A 27,525-nucleotide genomic window follows, 5' to 3' on the forward strand; every position below is an offset into this window, starting at 1 on the left:
GTTTATTAACCTCATCTACGTGTTGTAACATTCTGTTACATGGAACACTGGCTTCCAGGCATCACCAACATGACCACAGGGGGAAGGTGCCAAATTTGTTGAACCAATAAAAGGATTTATTAGTGGTGCATAAACTACAAATATAAATGTAATCGCTTTAATGGGTCACTAGAAATATGTAAAAAGGGACAGTCAAAGCTCTTGAGATACTGAGGCTCCGCCAGGAAAGCGTTAATAAATAAAGCTGAAGTAGCCGGACACTTAATATTTATATGCACTGAACAGAAGGATATAAACAACAAATGTGATTAAGTCATCTGAGCGTTTATAAAACTTGTGTCAGGGTGTCCTGAAAGATGAAACTGTAGACTCCAGGCAGACCCTGAAGACGTGCTCTTTGGCTGTACATTCATAGAACTGCAAGTGTAACATACATAATGGCACAGTGGTTAGCATTGCTGCATCAAAGCACCGAGTCCATGGAATCCATTACCACCAGCGCCCCCTATCTGTGAGGTGTTTGTTAGCTCACCCCATGCTTGAGTGGACTCCCTCTGGGTTCCCACTCACTGTCTAAAACCATACAGGCAAGTTAATGTTCATGCATGTGTTTGGAAATTTAGACCTAAGCTCCCCTGGGGCAGGCACTAAATGAACATTAATAAATACATTACATATATATCTCATTGTTGGCAAGGCCTGAGGACAAGTCGGACAACTACAAATATTGAGGGAGGTGCCAAGGTAAGTGGATTTGGGATTAAACGCAAGACCTATTTTTCTAGGCATTGCTTAATAGTTTATTATTTATCCTACTTAGAAAGTCTGGTTCTTTTAGAGGTTTTTTTTTAATCTTAATTTCTTCTTCTCCTTTCCATGTCCTACAAGCTATGGGTGATCTCAGAGGATCCCTACCATCTGTATGCTAATGGCACCATTACACTTGCTGAGTCGTCTCTCACACTGGAGGTAATCTATACCACACTCACCCTCCCCTATAACTTACTTTAAAGGGAAAGTCAGCCGTGAGAATAAATTATGTTTAATTACTGTGTCATGTCTCAGCCAGCATTAAGTTACATGCACAGGGTCAGAAGCACAGGGCATGGACAAAGTCTATTAAATTATATTCTTCTCTCTTTTATATTAAAGATGCTAAAAAGCTCTGGGCAAGAGCTATGGAAATGCCAAACATCTGTGTATTATAACATGGAATATAACATCTTGAACATCGGATAGTTTTAGAGTTTTCATACAGTAGGAAAGGTCTTAAGTCTAGTTTTCATACATAGACGTGTTAAGAAGGTAATCTGGAGCGCTACTGTGTTTTTATACTTCTGGACAATACTGCCATCTAGTGGTACATTACACCCTTAACAGGACAAGTCATTTTTTTTAGATACACTATTTAAATATTAAGCAAGGCTGAATGAACGTGTACTACATCTTATTGGAAACATACACAACTCATCCAGAGGGTCTTTATACAGCAATCCTAATAATAAATATAAAAGCTTTGCAGTCAGGTATTTTGTGCTACCCATATGTTTATTTGATACTTGATTGGACACAATCATCCCAGTCATAATAAAGATCACTATATAAACGCTATGAAGGTCATACACCATGGGCTTCTGCAGGTACATTAGCAAATTAACGCATTGCACTATGATCATATGATGGGACACATGTCCCAGTAACCAGAGGGGAATGGAAGCAGATTGGATCTGGACTTTCCAGATTCTTGTGTCTCCTATATGTCTGTGTGTACAAAGCCCTAATAATGCACAAGCTCTTCTCCAGCAACTGTGTAATATTATGTGCTGTCACCAAGGCAGCCAGAGTGGGGATTACCTGGGATCAGCTCTTGGGGAGCTGTATGAACTTCAGGCAGCAAGGCACTGTACTGTATACTAAACAAGGAAAGGCAGGGGGTGTGTCTGGCGCATCTAAGCAGTCCATATTCTATATGTACGGGATAGATGTCATTGGTCTCCCCCTTACTACAATATTACTACTACAATATTAGTCCAGTAAGTCTATAATAAACTTCCATCTCATCGGACTAGATATCATCCCATTTGGCAGCCCCACCACTATCACACACGTCAGGACGGCAGTCTTCTCAGTTTCCAGGATGAGGGGGACCAGTCTCAATAGTTGTTAGTACACTGGTTATAGGAGTCCTAATCCACCTTGGCTGCAAGGGGTTAAAGTGCATCTATCCCTTATATCAGTGATTGGCAACAGGACTTAACAAACCTTTATCTGCGGCCACAGCTCTTTCCTGCTTTATAGTCATATTTCTTTGTTACAGCTTGTAACACTTGTTTAAAACACCTTCTGGTATGTTATTACAGATAGGCGTCTCTTTAATTGATGCAATGTATTGTTTTCACTTATTACAAAGACTAAGGGTAATGTGTGGCCCTTTGGAAGTGAATGGATAGATCTAATATGGGTTCAGCCCAAAAATTGTCTGTCAACAATGTAAGTGATGGATACGCTTAAAAAAAAGAAAAAAGTTTGGGCTAGTTTTATTTATATTGTATATAGTAAACCAACTTGCAGACGTGTCCTATAATTATGGAGAGTGTAGTCGATCAACTGCATGAATTGGGCAATTTAATTTTCAGCAAGATAAACAAACGTGGATTAACTATAACTGTTCTCGTTTACTAAAGTCTTGTTCCACAATACAAGTCAGCCAGCCAGTGTATATTGTTTAAATAATGGGACACACAGAAGCACCAAGGATCACATTTATATTTCTCATTACAACTTTAAAAGGGAGGCTCTGCTTGTATCAATAAGACTTCATATGTCCTTTTAAAAGTGCTGACAGGTTACATAGGATTTAAAGTTAAATGATTGTGTAAATCCTTCTCCCTCCTCCCTTTTAAAGCATGTCATTTGGACAAGAGAAAACGCCTAGCAGAAGCATAATGAGGCATGAGAAGATTAGATCCCACAGCAGGCTAGATAACACGTGTTTAAGAGTGGACAAGGCATGAGCCAAGACCAGTGTCATAGGCATTTGTGGCAAGAACTTTGGACTGTCAGAGACATTTATAAAGTTAGAAAAAACTAAAGAACACCATAGAAAGCATTAAGAAAAATAACCGCACTGCCGGTTTTTATTAATATCTTCTATACAGAACATTTCTGATTCTGGCCTGGCTTAGTTGTGTTTATAGTCTATTTACCATTATATGCTGCACCCTGGGTCCGCCGTAAGCCCTGCCTTTTTATGGACATAGCCCTAACCCTTTCTTTGTGCAGAGGGACAAATGACATAAGTATACGATTTCATATGCACGCGCAACACATACATAGAGCTCTAGCAAGCATAGCACACAAAGGCACTAAATGGATTTCTATGCGCTCCATGTGATGAGAACAAAGTCCCCTAGCGTTATATTACAGTATACACGACAATGGAGCACAGTGGTCAGTATTGCTGCTTCACAGCGCTAGATTTTCTTTTTATCCAGGGTCCTATCTGCATTTATGTTGTCCCCGTATTCAAATCTGCTTCTCACAGGGGCACTGGTTTCCTCCCATTGTCAAAAGACAGAGAGAGTGATTAAGAGTAAGTAGAACATAACTCCACTGGGGGCTTTAATTCTCTGTACAACGCTGCAGAATATGAGTGAACATGGAAAATAAATAGAACAGTGAAATTCTGTGTTAGACTTGTGACATACATGCCCATTCTGAAGGCACAATCACACCAGCTTCAGTTAAATGGGGCTGAAAGTGAAAAGTTACATATTAATATCACATATATTTTAATTTACATGAAAGTCATAAATTAAGCAGGATTATTTCGCAAATATTTTTAAAGTGATTTTTGCTGCAAAAATATAAATCAATTGCTGTGAGCAAAGCTATATATTATTGACCTTCCCAACTGTTCCATTGTTGAAAGGTACCCGACCACATTGACTCTGTATTTAGGTCATTGGAAGAAGGGACAGATAAGCAGTGTGGGGAATGAGAGTGCTGCTGGTTCACAAGAGCCAGCCTATTGCCACTGACGTGCCTTCTAATCCCTGGCTTGGGCTGAGGAGGGGAGGGGAGCGGCCACCTGCGGGGCTGCGTTCAGCCTCTCTGTCCTTTCACTAGTAGGACACTTCTTGGAAACTAGCTAACAAACCAATTAATGGTGGTTAGGAGGCAGACACCTGGCCAAAAGTGACTCTCGCTTAACCAATAGCTCACAAAGGATATAATGAGGTTTCGCATGAGATTTACGCAGTGTGTGTGTTTCATCATAAAGAGATTGGTACCAGAGGTGAACCTCTCATTGTGCAGACTGTCACACAGGGGTTTGTAACACACTATTGTAAATCATAACAGATTCATCTATCGGAGCCCTGCACCTAAATAATCTATGATGTACACAAAAAAAAAAAAAAAAGAGATGATAACCCTAACATGATATTGTCTTTATCACTGTTCAGTTTACTTCTACAGAACGTGACTCTTAGAGAACAGAATAACTGACCTGAACGATGCTCAGTGCATTTTAATAAACAACACTTTAGGCTCAAATGAGATACTTATTAACCCGGCAATAGAAAAATTATTTATATATAGAGCCAATCATATTACGCAGCGCTGTACAGGATAATAGACCAAAGAGTGACAATGGCAGTTTGACACAATACCATCCGAGTTGTATTTGTGTCTCTAGAAGCCTGTTCCAATCTCACTTAGTCTTAGAGGAATAAACTACCCCATATACTCCAAGTAGCAGACTGGGGAGAAAAGCCGCCTGAACTTACATGCGCTCATATCCAGACCAAAGAGTACATAAAGGGACTGAATGGCCACATGGTTACATTGGTAGATAAAGCCAGTTGTGGCCCAGGGCTTCACCCTGTACTAAACGCATTGTGATATTGTGATAACATTTACTGGAACAAAGCAGAACCATTGTGATTTAGTGTGATCTTTGTAGTTAAGATTCAGGATAAAAGTAACTGGAAAACATTAACATTTCTAACCCTTAGTGTCCACAATAATACTTAATCTGTATGTCCAACACAGTAGAGAGAGGAAGTGGTGGGGGGTGGGGGGGGCAGACAATCTACAGCATCTCTGCAGGCAGCATAAACATGGAGTGAGCAAGCAAACATGCAGTCAGGAGCAGGCTCCATCACCATGCAGTCAGGAGCAGGCTCCATCACCATGCCTTCAGTCTGCTTACCCAGTGGGGGCTCTGGGGTAATCCCCATGCTCTGGAGTAAGGCTTCAGCCTCTCTTCTCTTCTTCTCCAGGTCAGACTCTTCCTGTGGAGGGGGTACATCCTTCTTCTGATCAGACTAGGGAAAAAAAATAAGTGAATTTAACAAGAACCACAGAGTTTTCTAAAAGCAGAACTTGGCGTATACATTTGGACTGGGCAAGAAATTTGTAACTGAAATGGATGATATTATTAAACAGACTAAACTAGTCAGCTAAAGAGATAGCAAGGTTCTCAATCAGAGGATGAACACAACCTCATAGCTACACATGATACTGCGTGATGGGCCTTATGTATATGGCACTGCGTGATGGGCCTTATGTATATGGCACTGCGTGATGAGCCTTATGTATATGGCACTGCCTGATGGGCCTTATGTATATGGCACTGCCTGATGGGCCTTATGTATATGGCACTGCCTGATGGGCCTTATGTATATGGCACTGCCTGATGGGCCTTATGTATATGGCACTGCGTGATGGGCCTTATGTATATGGCACTGCGTGATGGGCCTTATGTATATGGCACTGCGTGATGGGCCTTATGTATATGGCACTGCGTGATGGGCCTTATGTATATGGCACTGCGTGATGGGCCTTATGTATATGGCACTGCGTGATGGGCCTTATGTATATGGCACTGCGTGATGGGCCTTATGTATATGGCACTGCGTGATGGGCCTTATGTATATGGCACTGCGTGATGGGCCTTATGTATATGGCACTGCGTGATGGGCCTTATGTATATGGCACTGCGTGATGGGCCTTATGTATATGGCACTGCGTGATGGGCCTTATGTATATGGCACTGCGTGATGGGCCTTATGTATATGGCACTGCGTGATGGGCCTTATGTATATGGCACTGCGTGATGGGCCTTATGTATATGGCACTGCGTGATGGGCCTTATGTATATGGCACTGCGTGATGGGCCTTATGTATATGGCACTGCGTGATGGGCCTTATGTATATGGCACTGCGTGATGGGCCTTATGTATATGGCACTGCGTGATGGGCCTTATGTATATGGCACTGCGTGATGGGCCTTATGTATATGGCACTGCGTGATGGGCCTTATGTATATGGCACTGCGTGATGGGCCTTATGTATATGGCACTGCGTGATGGGCCTTATGTATATGGCACTGCGTGATGGGCCTTATGTATATGGCACTGCGTGATGGGCCTTATGTATATGGCACTGCGTGATGGGCCTTATGTATATGGCACTGCGTGATGGGCCTTATGTATATGGCACTGCGTGATGGGCCTTATGTATATGGCACTGCGTGATGGGCCTTATGTATATGGCACTGCGTGATGGGCCTTATGTATATGGCACTGCGTGATGGGCCTTATGTATATGGCACTGCGTGATGGGCCTTATGTATATGGCACTGCGTGATGGGCCTTATGTATATGGCACTGCGTGATGGGCCTTATGTATATGGCACTGCGTGATGGGCCTTATGTATATGGCACTGCGTGATGGGCCTTATGTATATGGCACTGCGTGATGGGCCTTATGTATATGGCACTGCGTGATGGGCCTTATGTATATGGCACTGCGTGATGGGCCTTATGTATATGGCACTGCGTGATGGGCCTTATGTATATGGCACTGCGTGATGGGCCTTATGTATATGGCACTGCGTGATGGGCCTTATGTATATGGCACTGCGTGATGGGCCTTATGTATATGGCACTGCGTGATGGGCCTTATGTATATGGCACTGCGTGATGGGCCTTATGTATATGGCACTGCGTGATGGGCCTTATGTATATGGCACTGCGTGATGGGCCTTATGTATATGGCACTGCGTGATGGGCCTTATGTATATGGCACTGCGTGATGGGCCTTATGTATATGGCACTGCGTGATGGGCCTTATGTATATGGCACTGCGTGATGGGCCTTATGTATATGGCACTGCGTGATGGGCCTTATGTATATGGCACTGCGTGATGGGCCTTATGTATATGGCACTGCGTGATGGGCCTTATGTATATGGCACTGCGTGATGGGCCTTATGTATATGGCACTGCGTGATGGGCCTTATGTATATGGCACTGCGTGATGGGCCTTATGTATATGGCACTGCGTGATGGGCCTTATGTATATGGCACTGCGTGATGGGCCTTATGTATATGGCACTGTGTGATGTGCCTTATGTATATGGCACTGTGTGATGTGCCTTATGTATATGGCACTATAGAAAAATAAAATGTTTGCTGAATTTTCTTCAAGAATGTTTGATCCCCTCACACTATCATCTCAGGAAATTTACTGGGCTACATTATAATATTTGAAATTGCACTTTTTTTGAACATCCACCTGGTTCCCTGAACTATAACATGGAGACCCTGAACAAATAGTATTTAATTATATACTATTTTTATCCCCCTTTATCACAAACAGTAAAAGTCCTGCTCCACGGCTCTTAGTCAATTACAAAACAAAGGAACCTGTAACCCAGGCACAGGTATGTAAACTGCCCAGAGTGATGCCAGGTATGAAGACAGAGCCTCCCCAAGCAGTTTGCCAGAGGTGATAATGGTCAACATTCAGATGTATCATTTAAGACTGTTATATATACATAGCCGATACAATATATGAAGGCCTAATACTGCATTTAGCTGATCATTAAACCACATTCAAATCTGAGTAAGTATTCCTGTATTTCTCTTTTACCCATGTTTGGGTTTTCATACTCAACTCTCGTGCTTCACAAATTTGCCCCTCGTTCAGCATCTGCACCCTATGTATCTAAATGTGGCTGAAATGAAGGGAACTCTCACAAACCGGCCAACCTCATACCTACCTGTACAGTATCCACGGATGAGATAATACAAGCTGAAAAGGAATATGAAATACTAGCATGTGATTGGTGATGGCAACAACCAATCAGATCCAATCAGTTAAGTCGCTTACGGTTGTGACAAAAAAAAAATTAAGACAGATTTACTAGAAATAAGATACATTAATGGTTTATGGGACCTGCTACACATGCAACGGTCTTCATATTAAACAGGAAATGTAGCTTGAATCACTACAAAGGCAAAAGATATAGTAAGATAATGGGAAATAAACATTTACAGTTAAATCAAGAAGCAGAAAAAGGGAGATGGGAAAATCAGATGATTGTGTGACTCAGAGCAGCTGCTGCTGCTCCTCTTTAGATTTTGAGGTATAAAGACTATGTTTAGCTTTGCTGCCCCAGCTGCACTGTGTATGCTGACAAGCAGTGTGGTCGGCGGTATGGAGACAACAGGAGATATTAATAAAAAATGATGCAGATGAAAAAGGTGGCGTCTCCCACAGCAACCAATATATTTACTTTCATTTTCCACAATAATCTAAAAATGGCAGAATCGGATTGGGTGCTATGGGAAACAAACTGCCATCTTATTTGCAACAATTATCATAAATGTTAATAAATGTATATTTCATTAAACAGACTTGTTTCTGGGTGGACATCCCCTTCAATAACCATTTATAGTGTATTGCATTGGCAGTTTAATGCAAGCGCTTTGTTGCAGTGATAAGACCTGTAAATGACAAATGTCATCGTTTTTTGTGCTAGCTTCAAAAAGTCATGGCCTTGGCGCCCTCTGCTGGAACAACGTGTTATTACAGGAGTGAAGTAAGCTACTAAGTGATTATTGGTTATTAGTCCATTACCTTATATAAGGGGACGCTGAAAACAAGATTATGTACAATTTAGATGTACGACTAAAAATAACTTTAAGGAGCATTTAGCTATCAATTTTATGTAGGTACCAAAAAGTCTCAATTTTCAGTTTTATTGCTGTCGCTTCAGGCATTATTATATTACTGCAGATACTTCCTTACAGTTTAAAGCTGAAGAACATAAAGATATGTTTATTTTCAGAGTGTTCTCCTGTATCAGGACCTTCCCAACTAGAAGTAAATAGATTACCCTAAATCTACTCATTCCAAGTACGTTAGATGTGCATTGGGAGGTGACGTAAACCCACTCTTGGATAGTAACATAACAAATCAGGCATACTACGCATACCTAAAATAAAATACTTAATACTGAACTATCTTCTTGGAATTTATACAATCATTTGCAAAAATAATGCTCCGTAGACCATCAATCTTACTAAGCAGAGCACACTGGAAAAGTTAATTTCCTGCAACCGAGCCCAAGCGGGATGGGGTTTAGCCGAAATTATGGCTAGGTTTATAGGCCGGTACTGTTATCACACAAGCAGCGTATGCAGCACATAAACTGGTGCTACAAAGACTCTTGATCTACACCAGGTCTATCCTGCTGGTCAGAGGACACCTTGGAAGGGGGAGAGAGAGAGAAAAAAGCAGTTGGTGAACTAAGTTACTGTGAAATGCATTTTCATTAAGCTGCTCTCCCACCATTCATAAATTCTGTGTATTCAAGAAATTTGCCCGTTATATATGGTAAAAAGCATCGACCAAACCTGACCATACCAGAAAAATGGTTATGGGGAAGAAATCCGTTTGCTTGCTTTTTAATTGGCCAGTTTTATATGATTCTTTCCACCCATACAATAGAAAGATGGTAAATATAATAAAGAACAATGCATAGTATTGGCAGCAGACACTGTCCATGGAAAGCTGTTATTTACCGTAATAAGACCTGCTCACCTTAATGCTGGAGTCTCATCAAACTCATATGTACTAAGTCACAATAGATCTGTCAGGGGATTTATTGGATATGATATAAGAGTGACTCATTGAATCAAGAGCTAACAGATTGGGCTTAGGGTTGATATTACAGGGAAATTAGAGGAGCTTATGATGAAATGAGTTCTGGAATTTTCAGGATACCAATAGTAAGGGACAGTGGTAAAACAATGAGACTGGTTTCTTAAGTTGATGATCAAGTGAAACATCTTTTGTGTATAGGAAAGTTAGTGTTAACTCATCTGTTCCTCAAAGCCTACCAGCCATCCACCTAACCCTCTCCATGCCTGATCTTCTCACCTCCCTCTTCCCCTGATCCAGTCCACTGACTCCCTTGTGTGACTGCTGTCTGTTTGCCCTCCCTTTAGTATGTAAGCTCTTACGAGCAGGGCCCTCATCCCTCTTGTCTCAATACTTATTACTCCTGCTCCAGCTACACTGTTACTAGTCCAGCTTGGAGCCTTTGGAGTCTCCGTAACACTTGCTTATTGTCCTGTTTACCCTGTAAGGTCTATTGCTTGTAATATGTGCGGCTCTACGGAAACCTTACAATTAAAGTTTATGATTAGTAACAGTAATAATAATAATAAGATGGTAATCAAAAGATTTTCAAAGTGATACATTGCAAATACTCAATGGAGGTCAATGTTGACAACAGCTTATAAAAGAACTTTTGTGTTGCAAATACTAAAGTAATATCTATATCTTCAATTTGGCCACGTTAGTTAATGTAGGACTATCGTGGTGCTAATTGTATTACCGTTAATATGGTCATTTTAACCTGGATTTTTGCTTGTGGCCCCAAGGGCTGCGAACAAAAATCAGCGTTAAAATTACAATAGTAACGGTAAGTGCGCAGGCTGCATTATTACAAGGATAACACAGCCGAATCAAATGGACCCCTTAGACTGATAGACGTGTATAGAATGTTTTCATGTTGTTTGAGTTATTCCACTGAAAGCTTAATAACAATTATGTACAAAACTGTTTTTACAGGAGTTTATTTCTACAAACAATTATATATTTTTTTCATATTTTCATAATTTTTTTTTATATGTAAGAGGCTCAGCTTGGACTTGAATTGAATATAAGAAAAGTAATAGGATGTAATGATGCATCATTGGTGCTCCCTATGTTATCTGTCACCAGACTGAGGGCTGCCGAGTACATGAGAGCAGAGGAAGAGATCACATCAATCACGTTTAGGAGACACTTTGCCAAGTACGGCGGGTTTTATAAGGCACTAAATGGTAACATGAACGAAGCAGTTTGCTGATTTGGGGAGGGGTAATAGTATGTACACTATTTAGATAAACTTACTTCCTTCTTTTTCTTCTCCTCCTCTTTTCTTTTTTTCTCCTCCCTTATTTGAGCCAAGCGCTGTTTCTTGCGCTCTAATTCAGCCTTCAGTTCACTTTTGTCAGACATGATGAGGAACCTGTATGAATGAGAGGAAGATCATAACTTACTGGTTCTCCTTTCACAAGGTCCATTAATACAGCAATAACAGGACATTGTACCATACACATTATACTGGAAGGGTCTTGTGTGAAACTACAACTAAACATATAGGGGTAGAATGATCAAACCTTATAAAAAAGGAAAAGTGTAAGCGTTGCCCCCAGCAACCAGATTGTAGCTATCCTTTATCTAATACATTCCAGATAATGACAGCTACAATCTGATTGGTTGCTTTGGGAAACACCTCCTCTTTTTCTTTTTCACAAGGTTTGATAAATCAACCACATAGTCTAAATTATGAATAAGCACAAAGTATTAATTCCATACCATACTTTATGGTATAATAAATGTGGGTTTTATCATGCACAAATACTTTAAGACATTTGTAGACTTAAATTATTATTGCTACAGTGTTAATGGCAATAAAACAGGACTACAATAACCATATAAAAGATTAAAAAAAAAAGATATGTCTGTAATAAAACAAAGGTATAAAAGGCACATAAGTGGGAAAAATGCAACCACAGAGGTGAGGAAAGCAGAGGAAAAGGGATGAGAGAAGCATTTTCCTCAGTCCACATCTGTCTGTGAAATGTTCCCGTCTCACCAGCAGAATCAGGACCTGACCACACAGCGGAATGAACGGACAAACTGGGATGTCAGCATCATGTACTGAAGCTCTATCAACATTACAAACTTAATATGTATCAGAACATAAAAACAACATAGCTATTACAATGTATCAGATAAAATTGTTTCATAAAACTACAAAACATGCACTAGAAAAAAAAAAATAAAAAAAAATAGACTTTCCGTTCTACATAGATATGAAACATGTTTGTTCCCATTTGTTCAGCATAGCAGGGAAAGATGCATTCATAGCCTATGCTGTAATATCATTGTGCCTGGAATGTATGCAGGAAAGGAGCTGCCAATTTACCCAGCTAATGAAGAGCAGAGCCACACACAAGCCTATTAAACTGTACAGCATCTTACTCCCAGGCCCTCTGTAGTATTACATGTCAGAACACATCAGCTGCTCTTTGTAGATACCTTTGTGTAAGACTACAGAACACTTGGGAGAAAGAAACATTTAGAAAGGAATACCTTCTATGCTGACTAAAAGGCAACATTTTCATAGACATATCTGAAATATGATAATAGGCCACGATTTCTTATAGTGTGTATAATATTATATATATATTTTTTAATTATATTACTTTATGAAACAAGCAATGAAAGTAAGTAAAAAACAATCCTAAACAACCCCATGTTATGGTAAACCAAGAGAGTGTGGATACAAATGTACATGGTGACCAAATAAGACATTGTAAGATACAGAGACATTACATTAATATTAATATATATATATATATATATATATATATATATTACACACACACACATCTATTCACTATCAACTCTGTAAAATCATTCTGTAAGACCTGGGAACCCTGGCCAATCCATAATACTACCCAATTGCCTTTCACCCTTTATATCCACTCTGCCACCTAGAAACTTTATGTATATTCACCCTTCACCTTCCCCCTGTTACGATAATATTCTAACCCAAGGGAAAACTGGAAGAATAAGGAGCACACAGAACAAAATAAAACTTGTCATTTTATTACAAGATTCTGATTGCAAGACATCAAAATAGATAAAAAAAAAAAGCAAAAATAAATTGTGGGGCTAGTGGTTTCAACCTAAATTATGAAAAAATATAGTTTATTGAGAAATCCATCATGTCAATCCCATTACTATTGTAGGAAACGCTCTTGGTTACAGGTAAGTGCACTGAGATGTATATGACATCGTTATAGCTGGGAGTGTCTGGCGGATCATGTGACTGACAGCCAAGTCTCCACCCAGTATTTAAATACCAAACCATCTATAAAATAATTGACCATATGATACTTCATTAATTTTAGTTATTTATCCTTGGCATGGGATTAAACCACCAGCTCCAGCATTTGTTTAAGGTTGTTTTCAATCTATTGTGAATTTGTGGTTACTAAAATAATGTAATAAAATTATAATTTTTTTGTAGGGATAGCATATACATTTTTTCATATTTTTACCTCCATCATATAAATCATATGGGAAATTAGAAAATGCAGTTAAGAGTGCTTTTAATTGCATAATAACACATAGATTGTGGAAGCAAAACAATTTCATCCCAAAGCATCAAAGAAAATCTTACTGGAAAAACATTACAACTTGACAGTGGCTTCCGAGGTATCTGTGAGTACATTAAAAGGGGCCCGTAGACAGGATGGAAGGTGAGTCTTCAAAAGGAAGTTTTTTTTTATTGCTAGACAATAATTATAGCTTAAAGGGCCAGACAATGAGGAAAGAGCAAAGTGTTCAGAGTATGTAGCAGACACTACATTTAGCGGGAACGGACAAGTAGTCTCCCAGCGGTGACTCAGTCCGTCTTGTGAAAGGACATAGGATTTAATCATACCACATCACACTAGGCACCAAGCTTGTTTAACCGATGATACCCACATGTCTGGTGTAGGCATGAGAAAACTGTCTTGCAGGATGGAGGGGGGAGAAAACTCAGAACATATTTAGGTAAAATATACAACTTAAAGACATTTTACTACAACTCTATTATGTCAGGTCTGGACAAATGTCTCCCCAAAAAATTAGGAGCCAGCTATTTTATACTGAACACTTTGTGAATCAAGCAACCATTTTTAGGACTATGGTGATGCATGTAACGTTAGGCAAGCAACATAGCTGTACATATAATTAGTCCAGATGTTAAACAAACTTGTATTTACAACCTGCGGCTCCAATAAATTTATAGTGCCATCCTGTGCCTCAATTGAATTGCCATATGCCTCCTCCCCGTCTGGTGCACTTACCATACTCTGCGATTAGAGCTCACATGCACTGTGTCATAACATGTGATACTGCTACTGTCTCCCATTACATCTGAAATGCTACCCAAGAATCAGGTCCCCGCTTATGCAGTGGAGAACTGGCTGTTACTCTTACTCCGCTTCCTGCGCAGAGAGGAAGAAGGGAAACATACTGTCTGGTCATCACTGCGACCTGGATATGTGTGTGCACTGCTGAGCATATGATTGGTTGGAAGGGATGATATGTGTGTGCACTGCTGAGCATATGACTGGTTGGAAGGGATGATATGTGTGTGCACTGCTGAGCATATGACTGGTTGGAAGGGATGATATGTGTGTGCACTGCTGAGCATATGACTAGTTGGAAGGGATGTTTATTTCAAAAGAATAACTAATGCCATGTAAATATTATACAACTCGTCAGAACTAGGTGGACACTGGCTGACATCACTCTAACAGTGTCTATAAATTTGCTTTCTAACTGCTCAAGGGCAGCTCCCAAACAACACACACACACACAGTTCTATTATGCTTCTCGGAATAGATTACAAAAAGTGATGTTAAGCCCAACTTTTGTAGAAGTATGTAGCCTATGTTGTGAATATTATGTTATATTATAAAAACTGATCAATACCACATTTTTTTATTTTTTGTCTTCCCAACCCCCATTACCTCCAAAACAGTTTCTATTAAAGTGGCACTCTAATTACGATTAAACCAATAAGAATCCAGTTATCATATATACAGCTACTGGCTTGACCCGGTTGTCTATATTAACCTTGACTCAATTTACTTATGTTTAGGTGCAATGGTGTATAACAGGATGCCAACATGGGACTCATATATATATATATTATATAGTTGCACATTTTTAGTTTTAAGAAGGCATGTAATAGATGTTCTGTACTATCTTCTGACCTTTACAGATTAGATTTAATCATTTACAAAAACTTGTCACCACCTTAGGGGGTGTGAGCAAAAAAGTGAATTAAGCATACTTTCACCTACCATAATTACCGAAGGTTGTGTAATTTAATTGCTGTTTTTTGTATTATGTGCAAGGTAAAAAAAAAGGAAAATTTGCTGCTATATAAATTGCTCCAACAGTGTCCAGAGCATGTTTGCACATTGAAAATGAACTGGAAGATACCGCAAGACCAAAAGGCCGTTTACCAGGCAGTCTAGAAAGTAGTTAAAAACTTAACAAGCGGAGCCTACCTTGTAATCCTCCAGAAAGCAAATGAAGGACTTTATGCTGAAATCTGCAACAGAAATAAATCCAATCACAACACTTAAAATGAAAATTATTTCAGCAAGCAACGGTTCTCTATGCCGATGAACGGTGTGCATATAAATACAATTAGAAAATTCAGTGAATTGATCCAAATCCAATAAGACAACTTGCACAACACGTTTACATTCAACATGACAGAAATATGTCTACAGAGTTCCTTAATATCTACAGAAAGTAACAATGGTCTAGTATACAGACATTCAACTTTCTTCAGCTGGAATGCGGTCACGTTTCCGACAATAGAAATGTCGGCAGTTATCCTGTCGACATGAAAATGGGCAGGCTAAGTACAGCCACTTCCACGTTGGTGACAGCTTCACAATGTTGACAGTGTGATTGTCGACATTCACACTGCCGACATTACAAGAGCATACAGCCGCCGGACCCGCACTCAGCACAGGTTTGGATGTGTTATTTATTTTTTAGAACTGTTTTGTGCCGGCGAGTCCGGCCAGCATTGCACTTGTCGGCAGTGTGAATGTCAACAATCCCACTGTCCATATTCTGAAGCTGTCACCAGAACGGAAGTTTCAGCATTTATCCTGCTGATATTTTCATATCGACAGGATAACTGCCGACATTTCCATTGTCTACGTTTTGTACCCAACCCTTTCAGCTGGGCCTCCAAATGTCAGTGTACTAATGGCACCCAATAAAGGTGATTTACAATAGAATGTGTTTCATGTCTAACAATCAAAAAGACCCCTAAAACAAATTCCAGGTCCCCATTCGGAATCCCGAACATGTTGCGCACCTGTGGCCTAGTTTTCCATTTCATTAAACAGTTTAATATTCTATAGATGACATGTTCTGTAAAACTCCTCTTGTAGAATATTCATGGGTGAAAGATGTTTTGTTCAACAGTCACTGACTGGTGAATGCAAAGCAAGTAAACTCTTGGGAACATATTTCATAACGAAGGCAGTGGGGTCTATGGATTACAGACAATTAGCAGAGTGACAGCAAGCAGCTTAGCAGATTAAACTCATGTTATGTGCACATAAAAACGGATGTTCTCTATGTAAAATTAACAACTATTAACCCCCCCCCCCCCCCCAATAAATAAATAAGTCCCTGCCTATAACCAGGGTAGACTTCCTTCAAAAAACAACAGTCAACATTAAAATGTCAATATAAAATCAAGCTCCTGCTTCACATAAGTGAATTCAGCAAACATAACAATCATGTCTGGGGATTAGGTCAGTCCGAACATAGGGGGAAAAGTAAGTGATCTTTGGACTATGTCTATTTGGGCTGCATACAAGCACATCTTATTTCATTACTCGCTCCCGAATGAAAAAGGACTATTCGAGCCCATATTATTTTACTATTTATATATATACACAGTATGAAGTTGGTGCAAACAGACCTATTAATGCATTGCACACATACCTTTTAATAACCTGACTATGTTCGCTGAGGATGGCAGCAACATTCATGAACAATTTGATTCAAGTACAAATGTGCTTACATCACACAACAATATAAGTATACACATATCTATATGTATAAAAGTGTCAACTTAAATTTTCTGCAGTGAGGAAGTCAGTGGCTTATAATTAGCGAAAAACACTGGAGCAGGAAATTCCATTGCTGCCACCAATGAATTGAGTTTCTCAATGGTATGGCGCCAGTCCGGGCTATTAGAGGATACTTTTGGTGCAATAGGCATAATAGGGAGAGCTATTCCTGCATGCTCAAAAAACTCAATTGAATCAGCCCCAATATGTTTTATGTACCCGTGTTTAATTGTCATACTCCTAAGTAATTAAGCGTCAATAAAACCAATCCAGCATAAAATTTTGAGACACATGTTTCAATTTACAAGTATGTCATTACTGGTAGTATAGTTGACATTAGGGATCATTAACATAAGCAATCATCCCAAGTACCCCATCCCAAAATTCATTAAATTCAATTAGCACAGGATGGAGCATAACTCATTGCAGACACTGGCATGTAAAATAGATGAGTGATCTGTGCAAGGAGATCAAGGGCCAGATACATACTGGTTAATTGGCCTCTGACAAAATGGATCCTAGTCAGTGTGTGCGTGTGTGATAGGGAGTTTTGTAAGCTCCAATGGCACATGGTATGATGTGAACTACATATAATCTAAAATGCACTGCGTAATATAATTATCATTTGTTTATATAGTGCCAATCATGTCACAGATAGAATGCAGAACAGAACATTAATGCATCTTGCACTCCAACTATGCTCTGTACTGCATCCATCCTGAATAGCCGCAATTGACCATACAAAATTCTATTGTGTTTATCATAACATCATTTATCCCTTTACCAAGTTTTGACTGCCATGCTTTTCTGCACCACTAACTGAATGGAAAGCATCACAGGTGAATATGCATCTGCCCATGTATACAAGTCCTTAGTGTGCTGTGAGGTTATTGCCTGTATCTCATCTGAATGTGGTTCATCCTCATACCACAATAACTTGTCTAAACAAATTGACTACTGATATAAGTCAGTGATAATGAGTTTCCTCCAGACATTCCTGCCTTGGGTCCCTTGAAAGAGGGGGGTCCTAGTGCCTGGAAACCCCCACTTTTCTTGGGAGAACACTGAATAAGCTATTGAACAACCCCACAAGAAGTAATAAAAGGATATACTTTATGTGCTGGAAAGACTAAAACACAACATACAAAATGCAAATCTTAATCATAACACTTATTGCTTTCACAATAATGTTTGGTGCACCGTCTTTGACAAGTGCACTAGTTTTAAGGGTAAATACTATTTAGAAAGATAATACCCTCAATTAAAACATTAGGGTCAACAAATACATCCCATACTACTAATGTTCCCATTGAATTTGTAACGTTGATCCTGATGTGCACACTTGCATTTTAAAAATATAAAATGATTGCATGTAAAGCAGGTTAGTCTAGTCGCATATCCTAGTTCATTTCTATGCACCTGTTTTTAAATCAGCCAATATAATCATACAGGAGGAGGTTACTTTGTAGACTTACTGCCATCATATAAAGGGAACAGTCAATGGGCATTAAACATGTTATATGTCTTATACAAATATTATGACGTTTAAGTACCCCAAATAATTTTAATATGGACAGCATGGAAGAATCAAGTTACATTGTACTCAACTACAACCTGTCCAAAACATTGAAATAATTTTGGACACTACATTTCAGGATTATTCAAGCATAAGCTTGCTTTAAATACAAAAAAGAAAAAAAAAAGTTTGAATACTTTTGTGCTTATATGTTTAATTCCTTAGTAAGATTGAAGCTTTTTTTATACAGATTTTAAAAACTAAGAAAAACAGCTGTATGCCACGCACTGCATAATTAAACAATATATAGGGGTCAATTAAAATGCATGTCTGATCCAAAAAGATAAGCGACACCTAACACTATGCTGAGGAATGAATGTTACCAGACATCCTTGACAGAGCAATGTAAACAATATTTGAGCTTGCAGCTGAAAGGATGAATAAGCAACACTGGAAAGCAGATCCTTCTTATAGGACATTTTATAGTTAGTGCTAGACAACATTAGACCAGTGAGTCACAAGAGGCCACACCCAGGTCTTGCTGTCTAATACATGGAAGAACAATTATCCACAAGCATCATGGACAGCACATCCAGGGTAACTGGGAGCGAACAGGGATTGTTCTAAGGTGGAGGAACACACAACAGATCTGAAACCATATCATACAACAAAATTATGAATAATCTTCAATTCATTAATGCCCCCTGGCAGGAAACCATCCCCAGAATCAGTACTGGGATGTGTGAGTGATGCAGTGATCCCAGGCCCTAGTCACCTCACAGTAATCTACATAGAGAAAGGAAAGGAATAGCTCTCCAGTACTGTGGAACTATAAGTTTCAGCATGCCACATGCTGGGAATTGTAGTTCCACAACATTTGGAGAGTCACAGGTTGCCTAATCTTGTTATAGACAAAGACACTAATGTTAATGACAGCAGGTGACAGGCCAAGCTGGGACTAGTAGTCACTTATTTGTGATTTCTTTGTGCAGGCTGTACAGTGTACTAGTGTAGAGCAGCCTCATGCAGTATGTGCCTCCCAAGCTGCTGTGGTACTACTAGTCCCAGCGTGGCCTCATTAGATGGGCAGTAATGATGACAACCAGAAGGCCTCACACCTATCAGTCCGTCACCCACCCACACCACCGTGTACCCACCGAATCACCAACCTCACTGCTCCCCACTGGGTCCAAGCGCGTCACTGCCCCGTCTCCCCGAGAACCCCGCCCGCCACCGGCCACAGACACTGCGAGCGACTGAACCTCTACGGAAAGCGATGGAGGCCAAAACATCCAACGCGCAGCACCAATTACGTCAAGCCCATGAAGTGACAGGAGCCGGGTATTCCTATGTGTCTCCATAAAGGCAGCCATTATGTTGTAGTCAATTGCGTAAGTAAAGACGAGCATTGGTCTTCGGGAAGACTAGTATCACTAGCTCAGTTTGTGCAGACAGGATCTGAACGGGTTTGTTTTTATTTTTTACTTTTGTTTAAAACCTTCCTCATCAATTGTTTACTTTACACAAAATGATAGTTGCCAATTGCCCCTAATTTTAGGGACGGTGCCCGGTTTAAAAGATTAATTACTGCAACGTCCCTGTTTTTCAACATTGACTAACTCTACAACCCAGTGGTTTTCGTTATACACTATGCAATTCACAGCATCCATTCCTATTCTGTAGGGTTTATATGTTAATGTTTATTGGAAAGTAGCATTTAAATGTAATGTCTGTCAAGTTTGAACCATACATCCAGTGACTAATTACATCATCATGCCCCTGTACACTGAGTGCCTGAATCATCAAGCAATGTGTCTGCAGATTTTGAGCGTATTGTACATACAGTTACTCTGCGCATGCCCAGAACCGGGACATACGCCAGCAAATGCAGCCCTGTCTGCTCTGTCTTCGAATGCAAGGGACAATTACTTCAGCCAACGATTTTGAGGAGTAAATGTGACGGGCAAGGGGCATTTTCCCATACTCAAAGCTTGTCTTTAAAGACATTGCCGTTTTAAATTTTCCCTGCAAAGTCGCTGAATATCTGCGACTTGCAAAATCCACAGTTTAATACATTTTACCCCCAGGTCATACTTGCCAACCCTTCCTAAATGTCACTCCCTGAAATAGGGGTGATCTCCCTCACTCCCTGAAGAGTCTGGCATTCTCTCTGATGCTGAGCTAGTACAAGACGTGGTTGGCTTTGCGATCTGTGGCATGATGATACAGTTCAGAAATTGTGACCTATGTCGATGTATTGATGCCTATGGAGGTGGCCATTTTCATGGAGACCAAGATTTAATCAAAAACTGACAGGTAAAAAAACATGACTTCAGTAATGGAGACAGAAATGTAAAAGACACTTCAGTCTCTAGAGATTAGCTGCTTTTCTTTAACACATAGTTAGGGAGACTCCAACATTTCTGGGAGACCTCCTGAGCTTTTGGGAGGGCAGGGCAACCTCCCGGTTCTCGCCCCAGCAATAGATAAGTGGCGGTTGGGGGGGCTTAATGATGCAAATATTGCATCATCTTGTGACAATCGTTTAGGGGGGCGGGGCCAAAATGATGTGATTCGTCGAGCCCCGCACCCACACGCCCGCTTCCCCCGGGATCTCTCTGAAGCCAACAAGGAAAAGTTGGCAAGTATGCCCCAGATGTGTTGTGTGCTTAAACATTTTCACAGGTGTCTGGTCTGTGATCGGAGCGGAGGAATAGCCTCCTCCTCTTTCCAGGTGTGCTGTATGGCGTCTTGTTTTCTCATACTGAATTGCTCTGGCTCTGCTGTCACCGGTGCATGAACCACAACTACGAAGCTCCCAAGAAGGGCAGGCATTTCATCCTATGTGTTCCTGCAGCAGAAGAATTCTTGCCAAAGGTAGGATACACAGGTCAATGTGAACACTATGAGACTAGAAAGGATGACGTACCTCCTGCAGCCAAAGCAGAAGGATGTCTTAATGCTCAGCTATCTTACAGCTGTATGTATGACATTTTGAAAAACAACAGGAAGCCCAGAGGAAAAATGCACTGCACCAGCTTGATCTTATTCTGGTTCTCTACCAAGACAACAGCAGTGCATGACAACTTGCTATACATAAACAGAACACCATTTAGATAGCTACATACATAATACTTGATGGCAAGGCTGTAACTACCATAGGCACAGCGGGTGCAGCTGCTATGGGCCCACAGCTGAGGTAGACCCACCTTCCCTGTCAAATGCCCATGTGTATATGTGAGTTTTTCACCAATGGGTGGCATATGGGGCAAAACTTTGCTATGGGACCCGCAAATGTCGAGTTACACACCCTGCTTTGGAATACAGAGATCCCAGTCCTATCATTAGTTTCAGATTTATGTCTGTACAGCCTACTGTAATGTTTTCTAAGGGTTGAGCATCCCTCATAATATCTGTCAGCAACACAAATCAGTGGTCTTAGCAGAACTAGAAGATGGCACTAACTTCTTTTCATGCATCCTTGAATGTGGTCTGCATGGTGCCATTACAGTTCTTCTGCTGCACTTTTGATTAGGACAATGCCCATGAAAATTAGGGCATTTGGTAACTAACAAGCCTGCACTGTACACCTGTTTGTGCACCTTCATGTTAAATTATTTCTTGATTTGGCTTGCCACCTAGTGGTGATCTGTTAGACTGATACACGCAAATTGAACGTTTTTCTACCTGTTTATTTTTTTCTAAGTCCTAACCTTTTAGATAATATATTTGATTACAGGGTTTAGCATGATATAGATTGTAGCATGTGCACAATTCATATCCTTTAAAATTGTTCTGGATGGTTAATTTATCCTAATAACTAAGTGTCGCTGTAGATTTAGAGTTTGTATGAATGGAAGGCTGCATTTTAATATTCTGAGAATATGTCCTTGTAAAGGACAGGAACACAATGCTACACATCCAAAGTCATTTTAGTAATTTCACCTCGGTTCTCAGAATAAGAAATCACTGAATGTCTGAATCTTATGTTATTTCTGTTTATGAACTTAATGTCCAGTTAATATTTATTTTTTATAGTGTTTTGAATAGGATAAGTTCTGATAATTATTAAATGATGTCTATTTTTTGTTTACATTAATTTATATAGCATCAGCATACTTCGCAGTGCTTTACAATTTGAAACAAACTAAGTAATAAGACTAGTTAATAACAAACAGACAAAGACGGTCTCAGGGGGACAGTCCCGAATGGCAAAACTCAAATGGTGTGGCTTATGTGATAATGGCGGTGCTCTATGCCAAAGTAGGCGTTTTGAATTCTACACCACTTCTCTTGGAAAACTAATAAGCTCCTTTGGATTTCAGTATCATCTCTATGCGGATGATACACAAATCTATCTATCCTCTCCTGATCTCTCACCATCTGTGTTGTGTCGCGTTACTGACTGTCTGTCTTTCTACTATTTCATTTTGGATGTCTTCTCGCCAACTCAATATCCTTCAAAAACTGAATTAATAATATTCCCAGCCAAAAACAGAAGCTTCCTGCGGACATTTCTATTTCTTTTGATAACATGAGCATAAATCCCAACCCACAAGCTCGCTGCCTAGGTGTAATCCTTGACTCACAACTATCCTTTGTTCCCCACATTGATTCTATATCTAAATCATGTTACATACATCTAAAGAACATTTCCAGAATAGGCACATATCTCACACAAGACACTGCAAAAACCTTAATTCATGCACTCATCATCTCCCGCATCAACTATTGCAATCCTTACTGGTCTTCCCAAAATCAGACTTGAACCCCTACAATCTATTTTGCACCAGCAGCTAGATTGATTTTCCTTACTAACCGTTATTCCTCTGCTGAGCCACTCTGTCAGTCTCTACATTGGCTGCCTGTATTTCAACGAATCCAATATAAAATTCTTCTATTAACATACAAGGCCATCAACAAAATTGCACTGACATACATTTTCTCACTTGTCTCAAAATATCTCCCAACTCGACACCTCCGTTCTGCACAAGATCTACGTCTCTCCTCCACTCTTATCACATCCTCCCATTCTCGGTTACAGGACTTTTTCCGGGCTGCACCCACTTTGTGGAATTCCCTCCCTCGCACAGTAAGACTTTCCTCTAGTCTTCAACTCTTCAAGCGTTCTCTGAAAACCCACCTCTTCAGACAAGCTTATAATATTTCTCAACCAGCATCTTAATCTCCCTAGGTTTGTTAGGAACTCCCAAGCCAGTACAGTGAAACTCGGAACTACTCTGAAGGCCCGGTGTTCGCTGGAGCCCCTAGTGGTGGGGACAGACTTGGCTGCGGGCCGACCGAGGGTCGAGTAACGTATACTGACTTAAAGGAGCACCCAGGAGTGGAATAGATTGGCGGGCTGTAGTGAAGAAGGAATCCAAGGTCAAAGGTCACTAGCACAGGTACAAAATCCAGGAACAAGCGAAGGGTCAGACACACAGGCAAAGAAGCAAAATCCGGAGTCCAGGCAAAAGGTCAGGGTCTGAAGCGAGGGTTCAAAGGTCCAGGAACAAGCAAAGGTCAAAACACGGGTAGTCAATCCAAGGTAGAAATAACCAACAGATAGAACAAGCAGGCAGCAGAACTGAGGACAGAACGCTATAACCGGCAGTGAGGCTGCAGACCTCACTGCCTTAAATACCAGTAGCAGCCAATCAGAGCCTAGCTCTGAAATCACATGGGCAGGCTCAACCCTACCACATAAATCAGCCCACAGGCTTGTGGGCGCTTCTGCGCATGCGCCCGGCTGCCGGGACGCAGCGCCCCTGTAGTTAGTGTCCGACCGTTGCCCTGGCAACGGTCGGGTAAAGGCAGGAAGTGACGTCCCGGTCGCCATAGCGATGACCGGGACGCCTACAGGAACCAGGTGAGAGTCGCGGCGGTGCCTGCGGCCGCCGCGACTGCTAACAAGGTTACCCTATTACCACCCTCTACACAGCTAACACAAGACAACAACCCTCTGACCAACATTGCTGTGTGACTGATCATACAGCCCACTCAATACTTTTACCTTTGCATTCTAGCTGGTCCAATGTGCAATATGATGTAGCACCTGCCCCTGTGTTTCAAACTGCCATTGTCCCATAGATTGTAAGCTTGCAAGCAAGGCCCTCTTACCTCTCTCTCTGTATCTATTACCCAGTATTGTTTTATTAATGTCTGCTCCCAATTGTAAAGCACTACGGAATTTGCTGGCGCTATATAAATGATGATGATGAATGTGTCTCTACGTGTTCTTATGTGCTTGCTGCAGTATCTGCAAATATCTGTTTTGTGCTCATCATCAGCTTTCCTATTAAAGTGTTTACACAAATGACATTTGATTGATAGCATTTTCTTTTTAATATGACACTAGTGACAGATGAACTAATGAAGTAGTGTGGTGTTTTGACCTTTACTGTTGGCGGATCCTGTTGTTAGTAGCAGCCAGTTGCTATCACTCTGTATGTCTCTACACTGGTTGCCTGTTTTCTGCCGAATCCAATATAAAATACTTTTACTAACCTACAAGGCCATCAACAAAGCTGCACCAACATACATCTCCTCTTGTCTCAAAATATCTCCCAACTCGACACCTCCGTTCTGCACAAGATCTGCGTCTCTCATCCACACTCATTACATCCTCTCATTCTCGGTTACAGGACTTTTTTCGGGCTGCACCCACTCTATGGAATTCTCTCCCTCGCAAAATAACACTCTCCTCTGGTCTACAAACTTTCAAGCGTTCTCTGAAAACCCACCTCTTCAGACAAGCTTACAATATTTCTCAACCACTCTCTTAACCTCACTACATTACCCTATTACCATCCGTTACACAATTTCACACAAGACAACTACCCCCTGACCAACATTGTTGTGAGACGGGATCATTTAGCTTATGAGTCACTTTTACCTTTGCAGTCTGGCTAGGCCGAAATGCAAAATGTAAACTTAGCCTTAGCCTCATGTGTCAAACTCCCATTGTCACATAGATTGTAAGCTTGCGAGCAGGGCCTTCTCACCTCTTTGTCTGTTTTACCCAGTTTGTTTATTAGTTTACTATGTTTGTCCCCAATTGTAAAGCGCTACGGAATATGTTGGCACTATATAAATAAATAAATGATGATGATGATGATGATGATGGTATAATACAATACCTTAATGCCCTTCCTCTCCAAGTCCTGATTCGATCTCCACAGGCACAAACAAGTCACACTGACAGACAGACTCTCTCTCCTCTCTTTCTCACTCTAAGGGGTGCATCTATTAAATCGCGGGTTTGAAAAAGTGGAGACATTGCCTATAGCAACCAATCATATTATAGCTTTCATTTATTTAGCACATTCTACAAAATGACAGCTAGAATCTGATTGGCTGCTCTAGGCAACATCTCCACCTCTTCAGTTTAGTAAATATATGCCCAAGTATCACACAGTCTTTCTCTTTCCTCCAGACCTCACTCACTAAGCCTGAGCCTCCTCTTTCATTAATTTTTTCTCTCTCTTCATCCACACACTGTCTCCACTCTCTAGCCCTCCTCCCTTCTCTCTTTCACAACACTCATTCTGCTCCTCACTGATGATGTCACTCCAGACTGACTGACACTGGTGGGTCTGTCTCATGCAGCAGACACAGTGAGTGACTGACACTGTCACTCACTCCTCAATTACCAATAGCTTCCAGCCAGTCTGCCCCCTCCCCCTGTCCAATGTGCTGCTGGTGATTGGCTGACCAGAGTGTCTTTCACTCTCAGCCACCACCCCAGCAGCAGCAGCAGCCAGGTCAGTGTGTCTCTTGTCAGACTAGGGTCAGACTCTCTTTAGTTGTGAAGGAGACAGAGAGAGCCAGTCAGCAGGCAGTCCAAAGCACCACAGTGTCAATAAAAACACAAATAAAACCACCATCGGTACGTCGGCGGAGAAATCTAGCGATGATGAGGAAACATTGGATCTCACAATTGCAGGGTTAAACATCGAACATTGGAACTATTCACCGATGGTTCTGAAGAAACATCAAATGATTCCCATCCGACTGATCTGTGCTCTTCATCTGTCATAACCATCGGCTGAAAAGATCAGGACACTGCACACTCCACACAGATCTATGGACACTGCTGCTCGTGAGTGTGTACACACTGCAGGATTGAAACAACATTGTTCGATCAATGAAATAGATTTTTAGTTCAGTTTAAAAATCAAATGAAGTAATACGGCTTAATGGTGGAAAACAAATGTTTATTTGTTAAAATATAGTTACAAATGTACTTGTCATGGAAGTCCAGTGGGGAACGGGGTGAATCCAACAGTGTAATGCCCCCTCCTCTGGTTCCCATTCACAGGAAAAGGAGCACTGCCACACTCGATAGTTCCCCATTCATGGTAGTCCAGTTGAGGGCTGGCAGCATTACTTTAGCCATGGCCAGGGGCTAGCTACCAGCTCTGTGGGGGTGACCCTAGATCTCAGAACAGGAATCCTGGCAATTATGCTGGTTACACACTACGTTATAGTTAACGACTTTACTAATGACTGAAAGTGCCGATCAGCATGCTGCATCATGTATACCCTGTAAACTCTATGGAGATCTGCCTACACTTTTGGCACGAGTACATACACTGTAGAATTGGCCCGAAATCATTCCATCGTTTATAGAGATTTTTAGTCCATTTATAAAATCAAATCAAATGATACAATAAGCTTTGGAACCATAAAACATGGTAGTTGGAGCATACACACTAATGCAATATTGGACCTAACAGTCGTTGTTGGTGTGTCTGGCACGATAATCAGGTGAGCAACCTGTAGTGTGTACCCAGTCTTAGTTTGGGTGGGATATTTGAAGACAAAATCTTGCAGGCCAGACATGGAGCTAAGATGAAGAGGGTGCTGAACATGCCCCACACCATCTCACCCTGACAGTTCAGGGGGGTGAACACATGCCCCTGCC

General features: G+C 40.8%; 1 protein-coding gene across 7 annotated transcripts in view; it reads right to left on the reverse strand.

Annotated features, from left to right (window-relative positions):
• Positions 1-19,865, reverse strand: part of DYNC1I2 (dynein cytoplasmic 1 intermediate chain 2) — a 64,531-nt gene extending 44,666 nt beyond the window's left edge. For 3 of the 7 annotated variants that reach the window (XM_075180648.1, XM_075180647.1, XM_075180649.1), the window contains exons 1-4: positions 19,757-19,864; positions 15,488-15,531; positions 11,256-11,373; positions 5,216-5,330 (exon numbers count right to left, since the gene is read on the reverse strand). In XM_075180648.1, coding sequence (XP_075036749.1) covers positions 5,216-5,330; positions 11,256-11,363 — 223 coding nt within the window. In that variant the 5' untranslated portion in view covers positions 11,364-11,373; positions 15,488-15,531; positions 19,757-19,864. Of the gene's footprint in view, positions 1-5,215; positions 5,331-11,255; positions 11,374-15,487; positions 15,532-19,756 lie in introns of all 7 variants that reach the window. The other 4 variants (XM_075180646.1, XM_075180644.1, XM_075180650.1 and 1 more) reach the window with 3 other exon arrangements.
• Between the last annotated feature and the right edge of the window lie 7,660 nt (positions 19,866-27,525).

Source organism: Mixophyes fleayi, chromosome 7, assembly GCF_038048845.1.
Source record: "Mixophyes fleayi isolate aMixFle1 chromosome 7, aMixFle1.hap1, whole genome shotgun sequence".
Lineage (NCBI taxonomy): Eukaryota > Metazoa > Chordata > Amphibia > Anura > Limnodynastidae > Mixophyes > Mixophyes fleayi.